The sequence below is a fragment of the Astatotilapia calliptera genome, chromosome 17 (assembly GCF_900246225.1).
Source record: "Astatotilapia calliptera chromosome 17, fAstCal1.2, whole genome shotgun sequence".
NCBI lineage: Eukaryota > Metazoa > Chordata > Actinopteri > Cichliformes > Cichlidae > Astatotilapia > Astatotilapia calliptera.
The window spans coordinates 26,132,977-26,156,363 of record NC_039318.1 but is presented as its reverse complement, the minus strand read 5'-3'; the positions used below and the strand labels follow the sequence as shown (position 1 = coordinate 26,156,363).

The 23,387-nt window shown below is 40.7% G+C and overlaps 1 protein-coding gene across 1 annotated transcript; it reads left to right on the top strand.

Moving 5' to 3' along the window:
• Positions 1–13,454: 13,454 nt before the first annotated feature.
• On the top strand, positions 13,455–19,803 carry btg1 (B-cell translocation gene 1, anti-proliferative). The gene is made up of 2 exons (XM_026146806.1): positions 13,455–13,965; positions 17,648–19,803. Exons 1-2 carry the CDS (start codon positions 13,821–13,823, stop codon positions 18,049–18,051), a joined length of 549 nt encoding a protein of 182 aa, XP_026002591.1. The 5' UTR covers positions 13,455–13,820; the 3' UTR covers positions 18,052–19,803.
• The last annotated feature ends 3,584 nt before the right edge of the window (positions 19,804–23,387 follow it).

Sequence of the window (23,387 nt, the reverse complement as noted above, 5' to 3'; positions counted from 1 at the left end):
AGGGCAAATTCCACTCTGTCAAGTCTCCACAGTATCGTGTCATTTAAAAACCCTGAGAAATTAGACAGATTGAAGAAAGTACACTCCCATATCCCCACACACCTCAGAGCTCCGTTTGAGGCAGGCCCCAGATTAAGCATTGCATGTTCTGGCATAACCTACCAGTATGTCAGCTGTAAACTGACACAAACAAAGCTTCATCTTGGGTTGGAGGTCAGTGACACTACTTTATAAACATTGTTCAGTCCTCTTAGAGCTCATAGCATAGCAACATTACAGTCTTCTTATTGGCCCCATTAGACTCTAAGATCACATGAATAGAAGTGAAACTTGAGCTGGCTTTATTCTCTTTCTCCACCCACATCAACCCAGTCATCACACAGACTGATCACCAGTTTGGCAGTTCTTCAACATGACCTGGCATGCCTCCCAACACTGAATCAACCAAAAAGAGTTTTAGTTTACACATGCCAGACTACAATTTGAAGCGTTTGCCTCCAAAATAAAACAGCATTGAAGATTTTTACTCCATAGAGACCCCCCCCCCCCCCCCCCCCCCCCAACTTGTCACATACTGATGCTCAGCCAGGGCTCCTTTCCTTTGCATTTTAAATCAGCAGATACACTTTCTGCTCCACAATACCATTTTGCTGGCTTTTGATGAATAGGAATGAACAAAAGTTCACATTAATAGGTGTGCATACGCCCAAGACCTGAAGCATTAAGATGTAAACTTGAGTCCTATCTGAGGCATCTATTTTAAAAATGTTTCTTTCGTATTTGACTTCTCTTTTTCGGTTTGTGTTTCATTAGGTTTAGACCACAAAATGACTTCAAAGCAGACTTCCACCACCTGCAAGTAGCTTCTTTACCATTATCTGTGTCAGATTGTTCAGACATTGATTTAATCTATCTAAATACTACTGTGGACTTTTTAGTAGACAAAATTTTCTCTTGGTAATATTGTGTAAATGGGGCACTTTTAATTAACTGTAGTGCACATCATCATAGCAAAAGATAATGTAAAACAAACAATTTGGATCACATTCATTTTCACAAGAATAAGCTGAGTCCGATTTTGGCTACAGAGGACATACTTGTCAGGATTTCATCCAGCCATCCCTTCATTTTCCTTTCCTTATCCAGATCCAGGTCACAGTCTAGGCAAAATCACCAAGACCACCCTCTCCTTGGTCACCTCCGATTCTTCCTGGAGGACACCAAGGTGTTCTCAAGCCAGCTAGGTCTACCCTGGGGCTTTCTCCTGGTGGAAATGGATGGGGCACTTCCCATACAAGGTGCAAAGAAGGAATACTGGCCGCATTTTTGAACAAACTCAACTGACTCCTTTCAATGTGGAGGAGAAGCGGATTTAATCCGTACCACGTCCTGAATGACCAGGCTCTCCTCAACCTTTCTCTAAGGCAGAGCCAAGACAACCTTTGAAGGAAATTCATTTTTGCTGCTAGTATCCAAAATCTCATTCTCTCAGTCACTACTAACAGAACTCCTCCACTCGGGGCAGTAACTTGTTTCCAACCTGGAGTGAGAACTCCACCCTTTTCTGCCTGAGAACCATGGCCTCGGACCTGTGCTAAATCTCAGTCACTTTCTTAGGAACTTAATTCTGTTGTTGGGAAATGTTGAAAGAAAAAAAATATAGAAAATCTCCAGACCTGTTTTTAAAATGCTAGCGTGTGAGGAGTGATGCCATGATTGAAATAGTCACAGACTCACGGTAGGAATACTCGCTTGTGCAACCAATTGATTGGTTGTTATTGACAGGAGGAAAGCCTTAACAAGCTGGGGCAGGTATTCTCCTCGCTACATTACCTTAGTATATTTACACAGCAAGAGCAGCTGCAAGTCTAGAATAGCTTTTAAAGTTTTAATACTAAGTCAGATATATTTTTCCTCATGTACTGTTCAAGCTGACATCTGTGCTTTCTTTTCTTTACCTGTCTCATCTGGCTTGCGTCATTAGGAGGTAGTGCTGTAATCACTAGCATATGGTTTTCTGGTGGTTATTGTTTTTGACATGCACTGGTGGGCTTTGTCAACCTTGAAGAGGTCAAATGTGTGCACAGTTGGTGTACATGTACCTTTCTGTACATCTCACTTCATTATTATGATGAATGATTTTTTTTAATGCAGAAAGAACAGAAAGAGTCCTGTATAGACAGCTAGTGTGCAGCTCTTGCCGATCACGTGGACAAAACTGACCCTGAGCACAGCAGAACAGACACTGCATGGAAAATCTAACAAACTATTGAGTCACAGTCAGCTTAGCCAGGTGCAACAGTCATATTTGGGTGAGAGCTGTACAATTCGGGCGTAACTGGTCTACATTTATTGCCACACTCATTGAAACGCTTGTGTCATGAATAGCAGCTCAGAGTGGAATGACAGCTTTCTCGGGCCAAGACTGGATTTGATCCCCAGCTGTTTGAGGTTGTTTAAATTATGAGTCATGTTGAGGGCTTTTAAGTAGCATCTTCACTGACTCTCGCTCATACATGTACATTCTTGCTTTCTCTCTCTCTGTCTTTCACTCGTTGTGTTGTGTTGTGTTTGACCGTGGGTGGATACACAGTGACAGCACTTCCCTCAGGTTGAGACACAATATGCTGACAGAAGCAGATGATAAAACCCGTATGTGCGTCTGGTTGTTCCTTTTTTATCTAGCTTAATGATAACATTATCGTACAGTTTCTGTTGGTCTTTCAATGTGGTCATATGATAGAGAGAGATATTCCTTAAATACACAAGACAGTAAAAACATGAACATGGGAGCTCCATATTAACTTATTTTGTCACATATTCCTTTGAGATTTGGGGATTAGGGGATGGTTCTAAAAAGAAAAATCTGCAAAGATTACAGGAAAATGCTAAATCTAGATCTTCTGTAAATGGTTGACAAGTTGTGAAATGCCCTTTTGTGTACTCTTTGTTTGTGTCGTGCCAACAGGTGAGAAGTTGTTTGTGCTGTGATTATATGCTTACTACCAGTAAGTTTACCAGAACCAGCCTGTCTGTGTGCAGAAGGCAAAAATATCACCTACCAGCTCAACTAAAGCCCGCTAATTACTCCTCACAGTATGCTGTACTTCTCAGCAAGTAAAAATCTCAAACTATTCCCTTAAATCTTTTAACTTGCTGTTGTAGATGTTTTCTGAAAACCCTCTTTATGATAAACTTGAAGTAACTGGAAAAACTATTTTAGTCAGTATGCGCAAGAGTAAAATGTGACAACAGTGTAGCTTATTTGAATAAAAATTGTAGAAAGATGGTAAAATAGTTCATGTGTACGTGTCCATTTCAGCAAAACTAAAAGAAGCTCTGTCCCTTTAACCACTGAGGAGTAAATGTTCACCTAGGGAATAATATAATATTAAAGTAGGATGAGCTGCAGGAAGCCACAGTTTAATTACACTCAGTGTAATATTCATTATTTTTAAAGACACTGTCCCAGATAAAGTGAGAAGAACATGTATGTAATATTTATTAAAATGTTACATATTTATACCCCACACAAACCTGTTGCAGTCAGACACTGTGCTATGTGGCCAACTCAATCTGCCTGTGTGGCTGTGTGTGAGTGCTTAATGACTCACCCGTAGGCACTGAAACTTGGTTGTTCCACCAGGGAAAGGAAGTCAGCGAGTGCACGAGACCAGCAACGTGCCGCATCCAAGATTCCACATACACATTTACCAGTCATCACTTTTTACACTCCACACACACACAACATATAAATTCACAACCACTAAATTGGGTGATACGTGTTCAGAGGTTCTCATAACTGAGCATGAGTCACAGGCCGTGGTACTAAAAATCACATCTTGCCAGCATTAAGGTTTACATGTTTATATAGTGTTGAGTGAATGTTCATCAACTAGTGACTTTGCCAGAGTGACCCATCAGATGTGGTGCTGAAGGGTTAGAGGTCGAGTGGGACACTTTCACATATTTTTCACATGATGTGGAGAAATTATGCTGGGAGTGAGTACTCTGTAGCTCTTTCCCCCCCGTTTGGTACTCTTCTACGTGTGCCACATTTTATATGTGTAACATTAGGGTTCGTTATATGGTACTAAATCTCTCTTAACTATTATAAACAGAAAAATGGAGATAGAAACTTAGCAGTACATTTACTCTTGGCAAACGTCAACCACACAACTTCCTTGTTCTGACTTTACTAGCCAATCAGAAGTCAAGATGTCCTAGACTTAGCTAAATGAGGAAAAGCAACTAGATAGATTCAACACATCACTATTACGCCTTTAAAAATGTGTAATGTAATGTAATGTAAACCTAACTGAAAAAGAACTTAAATTTTAACACTAGCAACCACTTATTAGCTAAATTAACCAGGCTGAAATATGCATTGCGTCCAATGAAAATGCTAACACATTATGCCTAGAGAATGGTTAGTGACCATCTAGCAAACACTGGTCGCTAGTGAAAAACATGTATTTCTCGACTAGCTGCGGGTGGCTTCTGGAGGTTAGTGGCAGTCATTAGCATGAAAGTTTCAAAGAGGTGCTGCACCGGAAATCTCCTTTGCTGTGTTCTTTAGCAGGTTGCTGTGGTCACCTGTAGTTTACATGGTATAGACTTGCAAACTACTTGCCAAGCCATAAATAAAACTGAAAAGTGTGATGCAAAACAGAGACCATTCAAAGGAAAGTTTCCCGTTGAATGTGAACATTGTCCTTTTCCAGAGGCACGTTAATAAAATAAAACGGTGTTTGCAGATAAGTTTGTGTCTGACATTCAAGCTACTGGCGACCGCGGCAATCTGCTAGCTCCCTCACAACCAGTGTTGCTAACTGCTCTTTAGGTCTGTGAGACCTTAAACCGACATTAGCCAGGTAAAATGGTTTTGTTTTCTCCATCCTTACCTGTGAATTCACAGCAGTGCTTGTCCGCAATGCCAGGCCAGTTGCTTCAGTATAACCATTACCACATTTTCTGCTTTAATATTGTACAATTAATTAAGCTGAAATATGGTGAAATAAGGTGTCATTTATGTATTACTGCTGGTATGACGCTGGTTTGAATTTGCTGTCCTTATTCGGAACTGCGCTGCATCAGACTAAATAGAGACACATTATACATGGTGTGCCACCACACAATAAGTATTTATGTAACACGTGATAAATGTGATGGTGGATCTAGACGAAGTTTTTTTTAAAAAGGCACAACACAGAAACCAGTAAGATTAATTATTCTGGGAATGTTTTCACTAAGTTTCAATCCATCAAACGGTGGTGGACTGAATGACATACCAACACTGCCATCATGAAGCAGTGGCGCCAGTATAGCTATAAAGTTGTGTGACAAGAGTCTAAAGATATTTTGTTTTCATTGTAGTTGTGTAGTTACAGCAGACACTTTCCAGTGACACATTTTAGGCCAACATGAGAAGATCATTTGAGTCCCTGAAGATATTTTATCTGTAGGCCGCTCCTTTAAGGGCACCGCGTCAGGTGTCTGAAATTTAAAGTCTGAAGTTTTGTTAGTTTTTGAATTTGACAAAGTATAGATGTGCAGAAATTGCTGTAGCATGAACATGTGTGAGTGGGTTGAGTAGACCATTCAGTGGCCATCTTGCAAGCTGGAATTGACTGGTCTCGTCAGGCCCCTCACGCAGTTAAATGTCACTGCTATAAATACACACAGGGAAGCATGCACACGGATACATAGACAGCTATTTGTGTTAATATTATTTAACTTAAGGGGAGACGTACATATGACTCCTTTCTTCTCTACTTGATCATCCCAAAAACATAGAGTCATAGAGCATGGAGAGCTTCATGTACGAGTGGAAAGAGAAAAAGGCTTAATATGGATATAGCTATAATTTAATCCTCCCAATTCGGAGCATTTTATCTTGCCAAGCTTACTGCATGAATAACTCAGGACATTCTGGAGAGCAGCGAGTGTGCGTCAGAATAATAGATACTGTAAAAAGACTGTATAGTTAGAACAAGAGAACCCCAAATAAATTAAGTGAACACAGATAAACTTAAGCCAATTCAGACATAGGGGGAAAAACTATTATACAAGAAAGCAGTGAAGAGAAAAAAAGGATTCCTCAGGCATTGAGTGTGCACGTTGCTTCATTTTTGTGAAGTACTCAAGGCCAAGTCAGAGTCCACAGAATAACAGTCCAGTGGTGAGAGAGGCTGGAACAGCTTCCTGCTTGGATTAACATCAGCACAGAGAGAGAGAGCAGCAGCAGCAGAGAGAAAGCGAACATCATGGAAACTTTGTGGTTTTTTTCACATGACTCTCTTCCTGGTGACCGAAGATGGAAATGGGAAGGGCGGTGAAATGCTTCAACTTGTTTTTTGTCACACCCATACACTCACAGTGACATCACTCATGTTTGGAACCTATATTTGCATTTACTAAGGCATGTTATGTTCTTGCATATATATTGCACATGCTGTTCTGTGTTGGTGTGTCTTTTTTATGCTTACCTTGGTAATGGCTGCGGTGATAAGTGTGTCCCCTGAGTGCTTTTTTGTGTTCTTTGTCGTCCTCATTCCCCCCAAAAAGTCAAGAATAAGCTGTTTCAGTGATTTAATAATACTAAAATATTCTTCATTAATTCATTTACTAATTATTTTTAGATGATTTTAGCATAAGTAAATGATTTCTTATCTCATTTTACACTTAAATAACATTTTGGAAGCTTTGAAAAGCTAAGAGTGGGATCCCAGTCTTACAAAAAATCTGTTCGTTTTTCATTTAAAATCTATCAACTTATCAACCTTTTTATTGCTTACAATTCCGTCATCCTGAACATGAAAAAAAAAAAAATCCTGGAGAGCCTTTTGTGGAAGAAAGTTTATTCAGCTGCTCTTTTGTGTTGCTACACTTTTCTCAAAGGTGTTTTACAGGATTCCAGAGATGCAGCGTACATGACCAGGTCGTAGTTTTCACTTTTACAAACACTTGTGTGATTTCTACAGCATGCTTTGGGTCATTATCATACCCTACAGCCTTGTGCTCACAAGTAAAAATTATAGGATAATGCCAAATGCTAACACTGTGTAATGGTTCAAGTGGAGAGATGTCACAGAGTCCTGACGCAGCGAAATTTGAACTGGATGCCACAACATCTACTTAAAGTTGATTAAAATTAGCTGATTCGATAATGCCATGTTGTAATGCTAAAAACCTGCATGCGCTTGAATAAGAATAAAAATAACTTGAATCATTTACAGCATATAATCTTAACCTCCTGTGTATTTTATGTGCACAGATTTGAAATGTGTACGCTTGGTATGTCAACACCAATCACATCTGCCAGCTGGGTTCAGTTTAAGGATCAATTTAATGCTGTCATTATGCGTTACATCGGATGTTTTACCTTAGCAGCATAACAGCCTCTTAATTTAATGCCAGCGGGGGAGTCTTTTCTATCTAACGAAAGCAGTAGTTTACAAAGTAGTAATTTACGAGCTAGTGAGTGCGCTGCGAATGCTAAAGAGTAGAGAATAGTGAGAAATAGCAATAGAAAAGTCCAAATAATAAAGCGAACATATCTTTTATAAACGGTTCAGGTTTCAGTTTTTAGTGCAGTGAAGACAAACATGCTAAGTGGTTCAGGTAATGAGAAATCCCATTTTATGGTACAAATGGGTACGCTTGCTGACACTGAAACTGCTCTAAAATGATAAGCTGGATCCTGCCCAAAGAGAGATAATTATCAGTGAATGTCAAGGGGGATGTTTTTCAGATATGTAGATGTGTGTGCTGGGAACGTCAGGGGCATTGTATTGTCTTGAATCATGATGAATAGAGCCTGTGTTGGTTTAACTTTTCTTTGACCCGCAGATGTTGGTGTCTCTTGCTGGTCTCTTTACCCTCATGGAAGACCGAGCATGTTCATAAACGCCCTGCTGTATTCACTGCTGTAAACGAAGAATGTTTTTGCCCACTCCAGAAAGCAGCCAAGAGCTCTCTCTTCAAATCCCAACCTGACATTCTTTCCTCTACTGTAGTTCACATGTGGTTTCAAGATAAAAGCCTCTATTCATTACCCTAGCTGAGAACCCAACGACAGGATACCCCACCCTTGTCTAGCAACAAGCAGGGCCATATTTTACCCGGTACTGGTGGCCCACACATGAAAAACAGCCAGTAGTACAAAATGATTTCTGTTGTTTCTGTTTCTTTTTAGGTGTACTGTGTAATCAAAGGGAGCAGGAAAGGTTTGGGGATTTCCAGGTTTAATTATTCTTCCCTAGCTTGCTCTGTTATTGCCATTACTTTCTTTCTCTTTCAACTTTTATCTCCCTGTTGAGGTGACAAAATTCAGCCACCCCCCCCCCCCCCCCACACACACACACACACACACTTTCTGTCAGTAATGAGGCACTTTGCCTGTCTACAGATGTTTTTGTGGTGCGGATGTGGACTTTTGCGCTTGCCTGAAAAAATCTTGTTTATGTCACTGTTACTACTACATTCCCAGGGGCAGCTTCTCCCTGGACCAGTGGGGATAAAAACCCTTCTTCAGTGGCATTTGTGAGCGAGAATTATGTGACCTGACCAAACTGCAGTTAAAGTCACAGGCTATACAAAATATGTGTTTTGAGAGTCAAATTAATTGCCTTGAGCTGGCTGTGAAAAGGTTGTTCTTTGTTCTCCTTGAGCATTGTACCTGCTGTTGGATGAATGCAGATTTCAGTGGTAACATTTAGAAAGAAATTACAAAAAAAAAAAAAAAACAGCCACGGAATTTTGTAGAAGTAGTTTAAGAAGTCCATAACTCACATAAAATGTCATAAAATATTAAACTTTTGGAAAGGCTCATTTATAGTTTGTTTTCCTTGTTCAAGACAAAGATTAGTTAGTAGTATCTGCTTTATCATTGTCACTAATCACAAAACAGTTCTCTAGTTTGTTCGTTTTTAGCTTTCTGTTTTAGACTTATGAGGTTGGAATATTACTGCATAGCAGTGGCTAAATAATTTTTTCAGTTGTTTTCCTGCAACCTTTGTAAAACAAATTGTTATTATTTTTTAAAACAGAACCTTTTGGTTGAAACTGATTCTGGTCCATCCTGACATGATATTTTCATTGAGTTGCTGCTCTTTTGTTGGATAAACAACCAACAATCCACCACATCCCAAAGGAGCTTCATGGACTGAGATCTGGTGACTGTGGAGGCCATTTAAGTGCAGTGAACTCAAGATGATTTGAGCCATGAATGTTATCTCGTCATAAAAGGATGGACATAGTCAGCAACAGTACTCGGGTAGGCTGTGACATTAAAACTGTGGCCAGTTGGCTCTAAAGCCTCTTTTCCACTAGTACGTACTCGGCTTGGCTCAGTTCAACGCTACTTGATTTCCATTGAGTACCACCTAATGTGCACGGGGTCGTTATAGCAACGAGTCTGAAAATCTGTGACGTCATTTGTATGTGACACAAACAGAACACAACAAAGGAGGACGCTGAGGCGATGGTTTACCTGCTGTTCGGTCTATTTCTTTTTATCAAACTCATGGACCACGGTGTTGGTTTTGTGTAGCCATTTCCCTCATTTCAAAAATCCTATTTTTGATTTTTGTGAAGGAGTCGCTCTAATGACTCATTGAATGGCGCCAGTGATTGGCCAATTGTTGGCAAACAGCCTGCTGACTTCACATTTTTGGAACGACTCAGCTTGAAGTGTGCTTTAAGGCAGGATGGAGTCATGTTTTCATATTGTTTAGACCAAATTCTGACCCTACTATCTGAATGTGGCGGCAGAAATTAAGACTCATGAGACAAGGCAACTATTTTCCAGTCTTCTATTGTCCAATGTTGGTAAGCCTGTGCTAGCTGAATTCAGTTTGTCATTCTTAACTGACACGAGTGGCACCCAGTGTAGTCTTCTGCTGCTGTTGCCCATCTGTTTCAAGGTTCAAAGTGTTGTACATTTAGAGATGTTTGTCTACACACTTTGGCTATAAAAAGTGGTTATTTCAGTTTCTGTTGCCTTGCTATCAGCTCAGTACAGCTAGAAAACTACTTCTCCCAGGATATTTTGTGTGTTTCAGACCATTCTCGGTAAAAACTAAAGATGGTTGTGTGGGAAATCCCAATAGTTTCTGAAATTTTAGAGCACCGTCCCTGGAACCAACAACCATGCTACAGTCAAACTCACTTAAATCACCTTTCTTCCAAATTATGATGCTCAGTTTGAACTTCAGCAGGTCAACTTTACTATGTCTATAAGCTTAAATGCAATGAGTTTCACTGAATTTGTGTCAACAAGCAAGTGTACGCAACAAAGTTGCCAGTGAGTTTTTCTCTTCAGTATATTTTTAAATGTTGACCAACTTGTGGGACTAATTCTATCCCTGATCCCTAATACTTGGACATTATTTTGTCCATATATAGATGGCATAAAACTCCACCTCAGTGTCATGTAAAGAGTGCAGGAGAATGAAAGTAACATAAATAGTCTGTTGCTTACTTGAGAGAAAAAATAAATATAGGCATTGCGGGAAATGAAATTCTAAACCTAAGTGTAATAAATAGCTTACAGGTGTAAAACAGTGGTTTGTATCTGTTTATATCTCTAAATCAGAAATAGCCAGGTCTTCTGTAGCGTTCTGAAACTCTCCCCTTTTTCACAAGATAGCAAGTTAGTGTGTGGGTGAGACGCTACTGACAACTGCTATGTGGTAAGAGAAGGGGGTTTACTCATGTATGAATTTGTATGTGACTTTGAGGATTCCCCTGCGCTCTGTGGCCTTTAGATAAAATGACCAGGAACTGAGACAGTTTTGGGACATTTGTTATTATGTGGTCAGTCAGTGGGGAGACTTTTAAGTTTAAATGTCAAATATCATCACTGTTACACAGAATTTAAAAAAAAAATCAAAAGAAAAGTTCACGAGAAAGGGTTAAAATTTATAATTTCACATACATATGTTAACATACATTAACATAACATACAATAAACTGTATAATTTACATCATTCTTGAATGTAACTGTACTTTTGAGTCTGGTGTCATGTGAATGAAAATATATTATTATATAATATATAATATTTTTAAAAATGCAGCAATTTAGTTGGATTTAAGGGAAATGTGATTAAATGTGCTATCAGAATGGTACTTGGAAATTATGTAATCAAGATATGTATCAAGATTGTTGAGTAGCCCAATAATTGAGAGCAGCTTCGTGGAACCCTTCAACTACATAGATAGATAGATAGATAGATAGATAGATAGATAGATAGATAGATAGATAGATAGATAGATTATTATACATTATATTATACATTATATTATACATTATATTATACATTATTTCCGTTGTATTTTCAAAATGCTCTCAGATATTTGTATTTTTCAGGGTATTGCACTGAAGTCAGAAATCCCAGCCTCATGACAACACCAACCAGCATGATAAAAGCTATCTAGCTAGTTTCACACTTGAACTCATTAACAGTATTAACAGAGAATTACTTTACCCCCAATGCATTCTCATTACTGAAAGTACTCCATTTGGTTTAGGTTAGAGTTCTGCCTGGGTAGAGCCTGCAGGAAACAGGACACATCCACTGGCTCGGTTCACTGGACTTTTATCTGTGCTGATCTTACGTGTACACTATTGGACATAAGGCAGACTCTGTACTAGAAAGCTGGCAGGACAAAGCCGCTTAATGCCTGATCTGTCTCCACCTGCATCAGGTAATGTCAAAATTAGGGTTGCGGTGTGTGTGTCACAACAACTTTATACTGATGTGTGTGCCCTAGGCACACGTGCATAGACACACGTCTACATTTTGTGTGCCTCTGGGTCACTTGTTGAACCAGTCAGCAAAGTCTTGGTCTGTCTGATTGGAAAGCAGTGGGTCATCGGGGGCGTGTTTGAGACAAACAAACAATAACACCCTGTACTTTTCCACTGATTTTAATAAGCAGGTAAAGGAGTGGTCTTTGAAAAGAGATCTAGAGCAATCTTGCCTCCTGTGTGTTTGTCACACAAGATTTGAATTTTCAGTTGATTGAGGCTTCCTGTTTCTTGTGTGTACAAATACTCTTAGGCCTGCTCAGCCACACGCACTGGTGTATTGTTGTGATATAGTGGGGAATGTAAACAGTTCTTTCTTATACACACACCTGGCTATTCTGTCTACGTTTATTTGACGTAAGAAGAAGGAAACAACCCTTAGATAGTAGCTGTGACATTTACTTTCTGTAGTACAAAGCTTCACGACAAAGCAGAGATTGTTTTTAAATGCACATTTTGCTTTTAAATTAGTCATATTTTATGTTGAAGTCAATTCTTGACCCTATTTTTTTATTACAGTGATAGAATGACTATGTATTCTAGATGCAGGGATATGTTCAAAGAGAAAATCTGAAACTTTAAATATGTTTTTGGCTTCTGGGGAAGAATGTGGGTAATTTCATATAACCTCTAGTATTAATGAGTCTTTCTGGGATGCATAAAGTGGAAAAATAAAGTCTGTTGGACTGTTTTAGAAGAAAAATGCTTAATAAATTTGCAGTTGTTTTCAGTGCTGGGAACAAAGCTGTAATTTTTGTAAGTTAGTTTGAAAATGCTGTCATTTTTTTAACCAACTAGAATTTTTCTTACAATTTAAAACTAGCTGAACTTTGGAATGTGTGTTACATTTTTAACTTTTTTTATGTGTGTTTGTTTCTCTGGGTGCATTTACTAAACAGGAACCAGCAGAGGGCTGGGATGAAAGGGTTAATAAGTAAGACTGGGGGGAACATGAAAGAAACGTACACAGCTGCTGGGCATGTTAAGCTCCTCTGCACCACTGTGACGACCTGTTGGAACAGATATACGGATGGTGAATAGGATACCGCAACACAGAAACCATCACACTCACGTGTAAAAAGTGACTAAGTTCAAGGTCGCTCATTTAACATTAAAATTCGCCAAAAGCGGACTTTTCCCCCAGTAGTTTTTTTCTAACACAAAACTGTTTTTTGAACACGTTTATTTTGAATAGTACAGAGAAACTGAATGCCAGATTGTCGGGTACTGTTTGTTTCTTCTTTATGCTATATGTGTGCATAAAGGATTAACAACAGGAGCGGGCATAAAAAGGAAATAAACAAAGCAAAGAATAAAAACAACAAAAATGGTTCGTCAACACGAAATGTGGCCGCGCGGACTTGCAGTATTTTCAAACATCTCTTAGTTCTGTCTTAAATTCTGACATAAATATATGAGTTCACGTCCTCGAGCAGGATTGTGTGATTTTGGATTGTTTTTCGTCGTTTGTTTCCCCTTTTTCCCTCCCCCCGACTTCCCGAATTTCCAACAGGGACTGAACGCACCACGATTTCACGCCGTGTACCTCTATTTTCAGAACGGTGACGTGAAGGCTCATACACTCCTCCTATATGTGGCTCGTCAGGCCGTGGCAGGCCCTGGGATTGGTGAGATGTAGTTGCTGTAGCAGCTTATGACGGAGCTGTGAGGAGGAGGGTGGGAGCTGTATAAAGGCACACTCACAGGCTCCGGGACCGTCACTCTGGAGGAGGAAAGCGAGTTTTTGGGTTGGTTAACGTTTCACCAAGGGACCTCCAACCCCTGTATTTACCAACAACAGGCGTCTATTTCCCAACACTGTACCGTCCTAGCACACGGACTCTCTAGTGAGAAATCCCCTCTACCTCGACTAATAAATGCCAAGAGAAACAACCCAAACGCCCAGAGATAAGGATCGCTGCTCCGAATTTGACAGAAAGACTGCACAGTCGGACAAACAGAGGGAAAAACAACAAAAGCGCACGCATCGTCGCCGTTGCCTTTCTCAATGCATACCCTTTGTGCCCGGGGAACGATGAAACCAGAGATTAACGCCGCCGTCGGATTTCTGTCGAGATTTCTGAGGGTAAAAGGACACGTAAACGATCGACAGGTCCAAACGTTCAGCCAAAGCTTACAGGACATTTTGGCAGGTAAGGAAACACGCAACAACAAAAAAATCCACTTCCGTTCACAAAATCCCTTTTAGACTTCTAATATACCATTCCACACATCGACTTCGGGGTTTGTTTCACGGATCGGTGGTTAACTTTGAGTTCTAATAGATTTGAGAATGATTCAGAAGAAGCCTTTCTTTGTTCTCCTAAGTATCACTTTCAGCGCTACCATAGCGCACCGCTAATTGCGCACATCGGAGAGAGGAAAACGCACTGGATGATCCAAGGCGATTTGTCGCCAGTTTTCGTCGACGCAAATGAATATTTCGAAGTAAAAATAATGTTGAAAATACGAATTGGTTAAAGTTTAATGTATGTGCTGTTTTTAGCTTGAAGGGTGGGGGCGGGGAGAGAGAGAGGGACGCTCGACTGGCTCGAACAAGGAAGTGCGCCTCTGAGTCGCCCGATAGTGCACACAGAGAATAGAGCAAAAACATCCCCCAGTGAGACGACACAGGATTACGTAATGCTAAGAACGAACTGATTTAATAATAATGAAAGACTGTCAGTGTTAAGACCACACTTTATTAGCTGTTTGGCACTGCGCACACGACCTTTTGATGTGTAGCACCCTTAATTTGCCTTTGTTTATCTGCTTTGTGTTAAATTTGGAAGGTTGTTGATTTGCTCCACAACATATGTCACTCTTTTTGGTATTACCATGCGGTTAAAAGATGAGGTCATATTTCACCACGTCTCACATTTATTTCATTAGGGTTCCCACAGTCCACTTAACATGTGTATGTAAGGAATGGAGAGTAGACAAGGGAGAAAACAATGCTTTTACTTTTCAGGAAATGAAGCCTTAGTTGTACACCCAGGCTTAGTTTGACTATTACTGGGTTTTATAGCAGATGTTGCAGAACAGTACAGCTCAGGGATTGTCTCATTTTTTGCTGTAAACGCATTCCTCTCTCAGGGCTCTTAAAGCTCCTATACATCTGTCTAATTCCATCCACATGCAACAGCAGATGACCTACATTTTCCTATATAAGAGTCTCTCACAAAAATAGCTCTTAAACTGCTAAATGGTTGCAAGATCCTGTCCATATGGAGCAAGTTAGGCTATTTATTTCTATTTAGAATAGATTACAAAGATTTCCATCTTTCAATCATGACCAAAAAGTCACCATTTGGACCTGCTGATATCTGAAAATGGTTCTAGGGGGTTTTATTTATCAATCACACAGTTGGAGGGATGAACAGTATGGTATAGTGTGTGGAAATTATGAGTAAAGCATTTGCACAAAATGCCAGTGAGCAGTCAATTCAGGGGGGTTGGCGTATGTAAACAGACAAAAGTTGGAGTCTGCTGTGAGGCCTTTGTGGGGGGAGGGGAGACGTTTTGGTGGGCGCCTAGAGGCAGACGTTGAAGACGGAAAGGCAAAATGGAGGGGAAATCTACTGGAACAGCCTATATTTAGTGATCGCAAACATCAATTAGAACAAATAGTGTAAATTATAAGCTTTGTATAGCTGCAAGTGCAACACTCATTAGCTTTATTTTCTAAAAGAAAAATAAATTGGCTCCACCGTGTCCAGGTTTGTTTTTGTTTTTTTGTTTTCTTGGATGAGGGAAATATGTGAAAACAAAAGAGAGTGTGTGGTAGTACCCCGTGGGCCTTGCCACTGCTAAAATAGGGCAGCCGGAGCTCTTTTGTGCTTTGAATCCTCACAGTTACTGTTGTGTCTGCATGCTGAAAAGCAGAGTTCCTCGCTTCTCCTGTTTGTGCTGCGCAAAGGGAAGTGAGGAAATGAGTCCCAAAGGCCAGATTGCAACCACAGAGATTGTGTAATTGTAGAAGGCAAGGTTCTTGGTTTGTCTAAAAAGTAACAGACAAGGTTCTCAAATGGAAATTACCCAACGGTCCAAAACGGAGCCATGGTCAAGGTCAGCTACAATGAGTAAACAACCCTCTTTGGTTAAACTCTTTAGGTTAAGCGCACACTCGTCTGCTTACTTTTCCACCCCCCCCCCCTCCCCCCTCTCTCTCTCCACCTCCTCCTCCCATCTGCCCTCGTTTTTAAGAATAGGCCATGCTGAGCTGATCATTTCCCAGCTGCTCTGGGGTAGGTAGCTGCCTTTGTGGTTCTGTCTGAGGCTGAAAGCTCATCAAGCCAATTGTGCTCTTTCACGAGTGCCAGCCCCTCTATTAGCTCGGCAGTATACAGACTCCTGCGATAAGGCACAGGAGGAGGGTGGGGAGGAAGGGAGGGGTTGTTATTATCCTGGTGGGTGCATACAGGTGGCCTCCGGGCCCTAGACTGAATGCTGACCCACTTCCTTTAGCCTGTTTTTCATTGGCTACAATGAAGTTACCATCAATGGGAATTCAATATGGATGAGCCCTGTCAGGGTAAATGGTGGGTAGGTGTGTATCATAAAGTGAGAGGTTGGTAAATAAAACGCTTGGAACAAAAGGGATTTGAAAATGTCCTGCTATCATAGGAGAGCGATGACAGGCTTTTCTATGATTTAAAAGTGAAGTTACCAGAAAAATATGGGCCACGTTTAACATTTACACAAACTCAACTCAAACACTTAACTGTCTGATTGGCTACTCATTGCGCAGTAATATGACCCATACCGAGAGTAGCGCCACTGTGAATCACTAGTTTCAGCGCACATCTGAAACTTCCACATAGACAGACAGATTTAAAAAAATTAAAAAAAAATGGGAACCCTTTCCCTTTAAGAGGCGGAGCTGCCCCAGATGCCTGGCTGGGACACTTTTGGTGTTTTTGTTCAGCCAGTCATGGGAGACTCTGTGACACTGAGGAAGGCCAGTAGAAGGATTGTGCAATTCAGTGGCAGCCTTTTTTGTCATGTAGGCCTGTTTATGGCTGCTTATGAGGCCTGTAACAGGTGATAGTGTTTTTCCTTTCTTTTTGCTGGAGCGTTCAATAACTCTGTATTTCTGTGCATCTAGGTACACTTTGTGAATTGGATCCTCTCTAGGCTAAATGGGACATTTGTAGGAACACCTACAGAAACATTCTGTAGTTCCCTAAGAATAAACGCACTTATCAACTGTATTAAATCATTTTTATTTTTCTGCAGAAAAAGATCTGTCTAAACCAGTAACGGGTTTCAGCAAATGCTTTTTGCATAGTAATGCATTGGACTTACTTTGACAGCACCAGTTGCATCTCATTTATAAACATTTTAGTTGCCTCCTGGCTTAAACGCATAGCACAAGATTAAGATATACTATTCTTAATTAAGTGTTTCTGTTCTCATTTATAATACGGAGAGCCAACAAAAAGTGCTGAACATAATGTTTTGTTTAATATTAGGTTTGATCAAGACTTGGAGAATATTAAGCATATCATATATCATCAAATTGCTTTGTTGTTTTCATTTTATGATGCCCCTTTTTAGATTAGATGTTTTTACAGTCTTATTAAATCATCTGGGCTTATCTGACACAAAGTACAGTCTGTCTGCTTTCTCTTTAACCTTCGGTAAACCTCCAGTTTATTGCAGATCTCTGGCTCCTGTATTATCTTACATTACTACGCCTTTGTTTTTTTCCTTCTTTGCTTATGACATGATCTTGCCGTCTTGACGTGTTAGTAACAAGTGTCTGCTTTTTTTTTTTTTTTTTTTTGTCAGAGCTAAACATTTTCTCCACCTTGTCTCTTTGTTTCCCTGCAGAGCAATATAAGCACCACTGGTTTCCAGACAGGCCCTGCAAGGGCTCAGGTTACCGCTGCATTCGCATCAACCACAAGATGGACCCCCTGGTGTGGCAGGCAGGCCAGCGCATCGGTCTGACCATCCAGCAACTCTACCTGCTGCTGCCCAGTGAGCTCACGCTCTGGGTGGACCCCTTCGAGGTTTCCTACCGCATTGGCGAAGATGGATCCATCTGCGTCCTGTATGAGTCGCAGCCTGGCCCGGGAGGAATGCCAGCGACAGCCACCACCAGCTCCCCCTCAGGAAACAGTGGGGCAGTGAACCCTATGGTGGACAGTCACATCAGCTGCAAGGAGGAACTGATGGTGCTGGGAAGAACCAGTCCCTCCAAAGGCTACAATATGATGACTGTGTCTAGTTAAAGCGGCACATAGTCACCCAGGCCTACTATTGTTCAGGGTCACGCCATGGCTGGTCATTTGGCTAGACCAGGGTGAGCCTTTTTAAAGCTAAGAATATGAAATGAAATAGTGAAAGAATGGAAAAAAGAAAAAACAAAAGAAAAAACAAAAACAAACAAAAAAAGAAAACAGAGGATGTGGCCTATCGTCCAGGTGATGGAAACCTTGTAGGTTTGCTATTTTCTACCCTCTCTCCCCATTATCATCTGTTCTGTTGTGTCATTGGATGAGCTGGGCACTCCATTTTTTAGGAGAGGCTTTGTGGAAATGGAACTGTTGGGGCAGCTAAACTAACAAACCAACCAACCAGGAACACCCATGGAAACTGGCTCCACCTACCCCTGCACTCTCAACTGTAAACGCCGGTGATCGGCTCTGTGTCCGAGGGGGCTATCAGCATTGACTTTGCACTTATTTGTGGTTACTATGGGTACATGTTCAACACACCACTGCAGAAACAGCAGTCCAAATTACATGGATACTTTTTTTCTTCGTTAAGAACTACCCCCGAATCAGAAAATTCAAAACTCTTTTTTTTTTTTTTTCCCCCAGTTTGCTGTTTTTCATTTATTTTGCTTCCTGGGTGGGGAGGAAATTGAGGTTCAGACTGTGCCCAGTGAAATCCAAGCTCAAGGTAAAGAAACTCCCAATGAGAGCATCTCTATTTTCTATAAAAACCCTTTTTTGGACCACAGGGAATATATTTTCTTTATCTTTTAGCCATTGGATAAAAAAAACAAAAACAAAAGGGGCTTACGGTCTTAACTTCTCTTCCTCCCCCTTCTCCTCGCGACAAGTTTAAAGAAACCATTCATCCCAACCTTCTCTCCGGCCTGTATGTAAGTGCAAGTGGAATGTGTTGTGACACCTGTTACCTATGGATACCAGCGTGTCCCGTTACACCATCGCCCTCCTGTCACCCATGTTTGTGTTGCTTTCTGAGGGAAGGGAAGTCGATCCATTGTTCCCTCTAGGTAATGAATGTTGTTGAAATTCACAATCAAGTCCCTGTGTTGTTTAATTTAGCCCCCTTTCTCCTTCAACATTTGTCTTGCATTACCAAAACTCAATGTGTAGCATGGGGGTGGGGGGGTCTTTTTAGCCAAATTTTGGTCTTGTGGCCCAGTTAGAATTAACATTGAATGCACTTTGACGTGAGATTGTGTGGGATGTGCACCTTTTGGAAAAAATCGCTTGCATTCCATCCATTCAAATGTCATCTTTTCTCACCGTTCTTACTGCCCTGCCCAATTTTAGCCGTTTGATGATACTGTAGCTCCCAATGTCGCCGTGGACTGATGTCTGGCCACGTGGGGAGTGTGCAACAATGGATTTCAAAACCTTTTAACACTGTATTTGTGAACATTTCAGAGCTGTTATTTTTTTTTTTTTTTTTTTAATATAAGTGGAGAGTATTCTGGGTGGTATGTTAAAAACATTCTGTTATCCATTCATATGGCACTGTTGATTCTGGCACGATGCAAAGCTACCCCCACCCTCCCTCCCTGCACACCACCTCTGACATGCACAGATGGTGATTTATGTTGCTGATTTAAAAAAGAAAAAAAAAAAAGAATTGCCTGAAAGGTCTGACCTTAGTGATGACTCTGTGACACTTTGGCCAAAGGGAGGTCTGGAGCATCAAGTGTTCAGAGTTTAACTTTAACTTGAATTGGGGAAAAAAAAGTTTAAAAAAAAAAAAAAAATCGGGCCTTATCAAACTTCTATTTCCATTAATTGTTTCAAAGGTCTTGTAAAAGAGAGATAATTATTTTTAATTTTTTTTTTGGAGGGGGGATTGGAGGTCCACTGCCTTATGGAGACCTCATTGTCAAGTATTTTGAGCCATTTGTGATGTTAACTAATGCCAGGCTTACGAGAGCCGACCTGGAGCATTGTGCTGCCTGGGCCCTCGCCGGAGGTGTCCCCTTTCCAGCCTGGCAGCTTCAACTGCCCCCACCCGTCCTGGTGTCAGGGTTAGAGTGCCTCAAGTACCACATATCATCCCCCTTAAGCTCAGACCTCCTGTTTAGCCAAGAGCAGGCCAGCATGCTGCTAGCTGACCCCCTGTGGATGCAGGTAGACTTAATGTGACACATATCATCATCCACCACCGTAGGGAGCTGGGTAAGGAAGGCAGGTGTGGGGAGCTGGTGTGAGAGAGGTGGGGGCCAGGGCCGGACTCTTTTGTCCAGGGCAGCTAAAATCCCTCCAGCCCCCTCCCTCTCAGACATGTTCAACATCCCCCACCCTGACCAGAACCCTTCGACCCTCCCTCAGCAGTGATGGATAACCAGCACACGCGCTTGGCGTGCTCAAGCTGCACTTAAGGGGGTGGGCTAGTGGGAGACAAGGAAACATGGATCAAAGATGAAGAATTGAGGGTACTAAGGCCATTGTTTTTTTGTTTTCATCTCACTGGATCGCGCTGCACTTAATTACTGAGTTTGCGTAGCAACTTTGTTTACATGCATATGAAAGGATGTTGTGGCTGTCTGGTGTACCCCCACTCCACTCCCGGTTCTGGGGTTGAATGGGTAACAGGATGATGGAACAGATGCTAGAACGGCTACGGGTGTTGCTCAGGCCTTAGCCACTGGCCAAATCTGTCACGGCAGGCTGGTTCGCCGCTCATCACCAGACCTATGGGTGTTTAAGCTCCCCTAAGCTTGAGAGGATCATGGGTAATATAGCTATAGCCTTTGACGCACTGCAACCCCCATAACCCCCCTGCACCCTGTTCTCTGCTGATACTCCCTTCAGCAATCTGTGAAAAGCAGTTATTCCATGTTGGGCAGATGGAGGAGAGCTTGCTGGGCTGAGAGCCCAGCGCTTTGGTTTCCATGGTGGACACCAGTTTTAAAATCATGTTGCTCCATTAAAGCTTTTTAATGTCACGTGAGATGTTTTGAGATTGGTCTATATTTCAGACGAGAGATGATCATCTCGTCTCACTGCTTTTGATGTATTTTATGGTCACACTGCTAGATTTTCCTCATCTTTCCACTCATATCCATTTTGCCCTCTTCATCCTTTTTTTTTTTTTTTTTTTTTTTAAAAGAGGATTTTTAGTCTGGTGATCTAACCCAGTTTTTAACAGAATTTAATTCTTCTGGGGCTTCGAAAAATGAAAACAGAAAAAAACCCAAATTCCCCTTGGACACCTTTTCGACTTTGCTACTACCACCTGAAATGGTTTAAAGTCCTCAGTTGATGTTAACTATTTCAATGGCATCCATTCAGCTTGTGCGCACGTAGATTACAAAAATTGTTGTGAGAGTGCTTTGAGTAGTCAGAGGTAAAATAGCACATAAATGCACTAAATGTTGAAGTTGTGCGACATTTTTTTGAGACGCGAGGAGTCTCTCCTGGAATGTATTGCCAAACTCAGGCCTCAGACATTCAATAAATAACTCTTATGGAAACGTTGTGCATGTTAAGATATGAAACAGGAAGGGAACAGCAGTTTCGTTGTTGTTGTTGTCAATACTGTCATCGATTAGTTGAATTATTGCCACTTTCACATTTGAGGTGTTTTACATATTGTAGAATGTATTGTAACTGTACAACAAATGGTAGAGTACATAACATTACACATGGGAAGTGCCAATAATTTCTATGCTGAGGTGTTTTGTTTCCTTTTTGTTTTTCAGACGTATTACTTTTTTGTATTTCATCTTTTTAACATGGATAATGCTTTTTTGTAAGTGAAGCCATTTGTGATGGGAGTGTTGGCAAGGACCAAAGTTGTTCTGGTAAAATTATTAGTTTCCATGATCTGTGACTGTAGACGTATCCTTTGTTTTTTTTTTTGTTTGTTTTTTTTTCTTTTCTTTGTTTTCTTTTTTCTTTTTTTTTTCCCGTTCATTCTTTTCTGTTTTTTTTTCCCTTTTTTTTTCTTCTATTTACGTATAAAACTAGAAAATAAACAAAAAAATCTGAGCTTACCCAAGAAGAAAAGCTGTATCTTGTGATTTCATGTCAGTACATCTTTATCGTGTTCAGTTTATTTTTCCTTGGGTATGTTGTGATGAACTGCTGTAAATTTGTACAGTTCATGTAAATTGATTGTGCGGAAGTTGTACAGATTTCTATATTTTGGAAGAAAAGTTTTTTGTTTTTTTTCTCTGTAATAAAAGATTTCCTATCTTGGCATCATAATTCCCTTTGAATTGTGTCATCATTTACTTCTGTACTCACTTTACATTTCAAAATGGGGACAGGGGTGGGGAAGACATTAATACAGACGTTAATCAATAAAATAAAAGCTTCTACGTGACTGAATGAAGCAGGAGCAATATAAACTAAGCCCTGATGCCGTGCCGTCGCTCAAGCCAGATTGGTAGTTGACCTACAATGCTTTAAAGACTGAGCCATCTGTACCAAGAGGCCTGGAAAGAAGAGATCAAGTCAGCAATTCTCTTGCCTCACTAACGGTTCTGTCTCGGGACAGTGAGCTGCACTTTGTATAAAGAGATTTCAGCTCACTGATTTTAAAACCATGAAAAGCCACTATCTGACTTTAATCAAATTGGGCTCATTTGGTGCCACAATTTAATGTTTTAACTGTTGTGCAACATATAAACATGGAAAACTGAGAAAAGCTGGGTGGCGTTGAGTAATGTTGCAGTACACCAATATTTACAATACTACTGCACCCAAAACAGCTGACTCTGCGAAACCCCGAGTTTAGATTAAGACTGCAATCCTTTTCAACACTGAATCCTCCAGGTTGCCTAGCAGCAGGCGGAGAAAGAAAAACATGTGGCTTATTTTGACACAAAGGAGGGAACTAGAAGAGCGGGTTAGGCAAGAGACAAGGACACAAGAGAGGAAAGGTGACTGGGCTTGTGTTACTTCTAAAAACGCTGGCTAGCACAAGGCCTCAACAGCCGGAGAGCTGGGAGTGATATTCGAAATTACTGGGCAACGTTAAGGAGAAAAAGTTCAGTTATATTCAGGACCAGTTGTTTTCTTCACATATTATCTGATCTAAACAGGTCAAAGATTCCCAGGGCGTGCCTATCTATAAGGCCCAGAGTCGTTTGTTTTGTAGGGTTCAAGTGAAAAAGAGGACATTGAACAGTAAGACACAGAGCACAAGTGATTCAGATTTATCGGGATTTTGCAATGCTCCCTGGGCAAGGTTTCGCAATGACTCATTTGAGCAAGCTGTTTTGAGACATTTTCTATCCATGAAAACAAAACAAAACAAGAAGTAGATTAGAGAAGCAGTGTTTGTGTGGAAAATATTATCTTATAGTCTCATGGATAATATAAATTTGACAGCTAGAATA

Excerpts from the sequence above, each read along its gene's own strand:
- btg1 (XM_026146806.1), top strand. The coding sequence starts at position 13,821 with ATGCATACCCTTTGTGCCCGGGGAACGATGAAACCAGAGATTAACGCC. Across the intron at positions 13,966-17,647 it reads CTTACAGGACATTTTGGCAG|AGCAATATAAGCACCACTGG; the intron begins GTAAGGAAACAC and ends GTTTCCCTGCAG.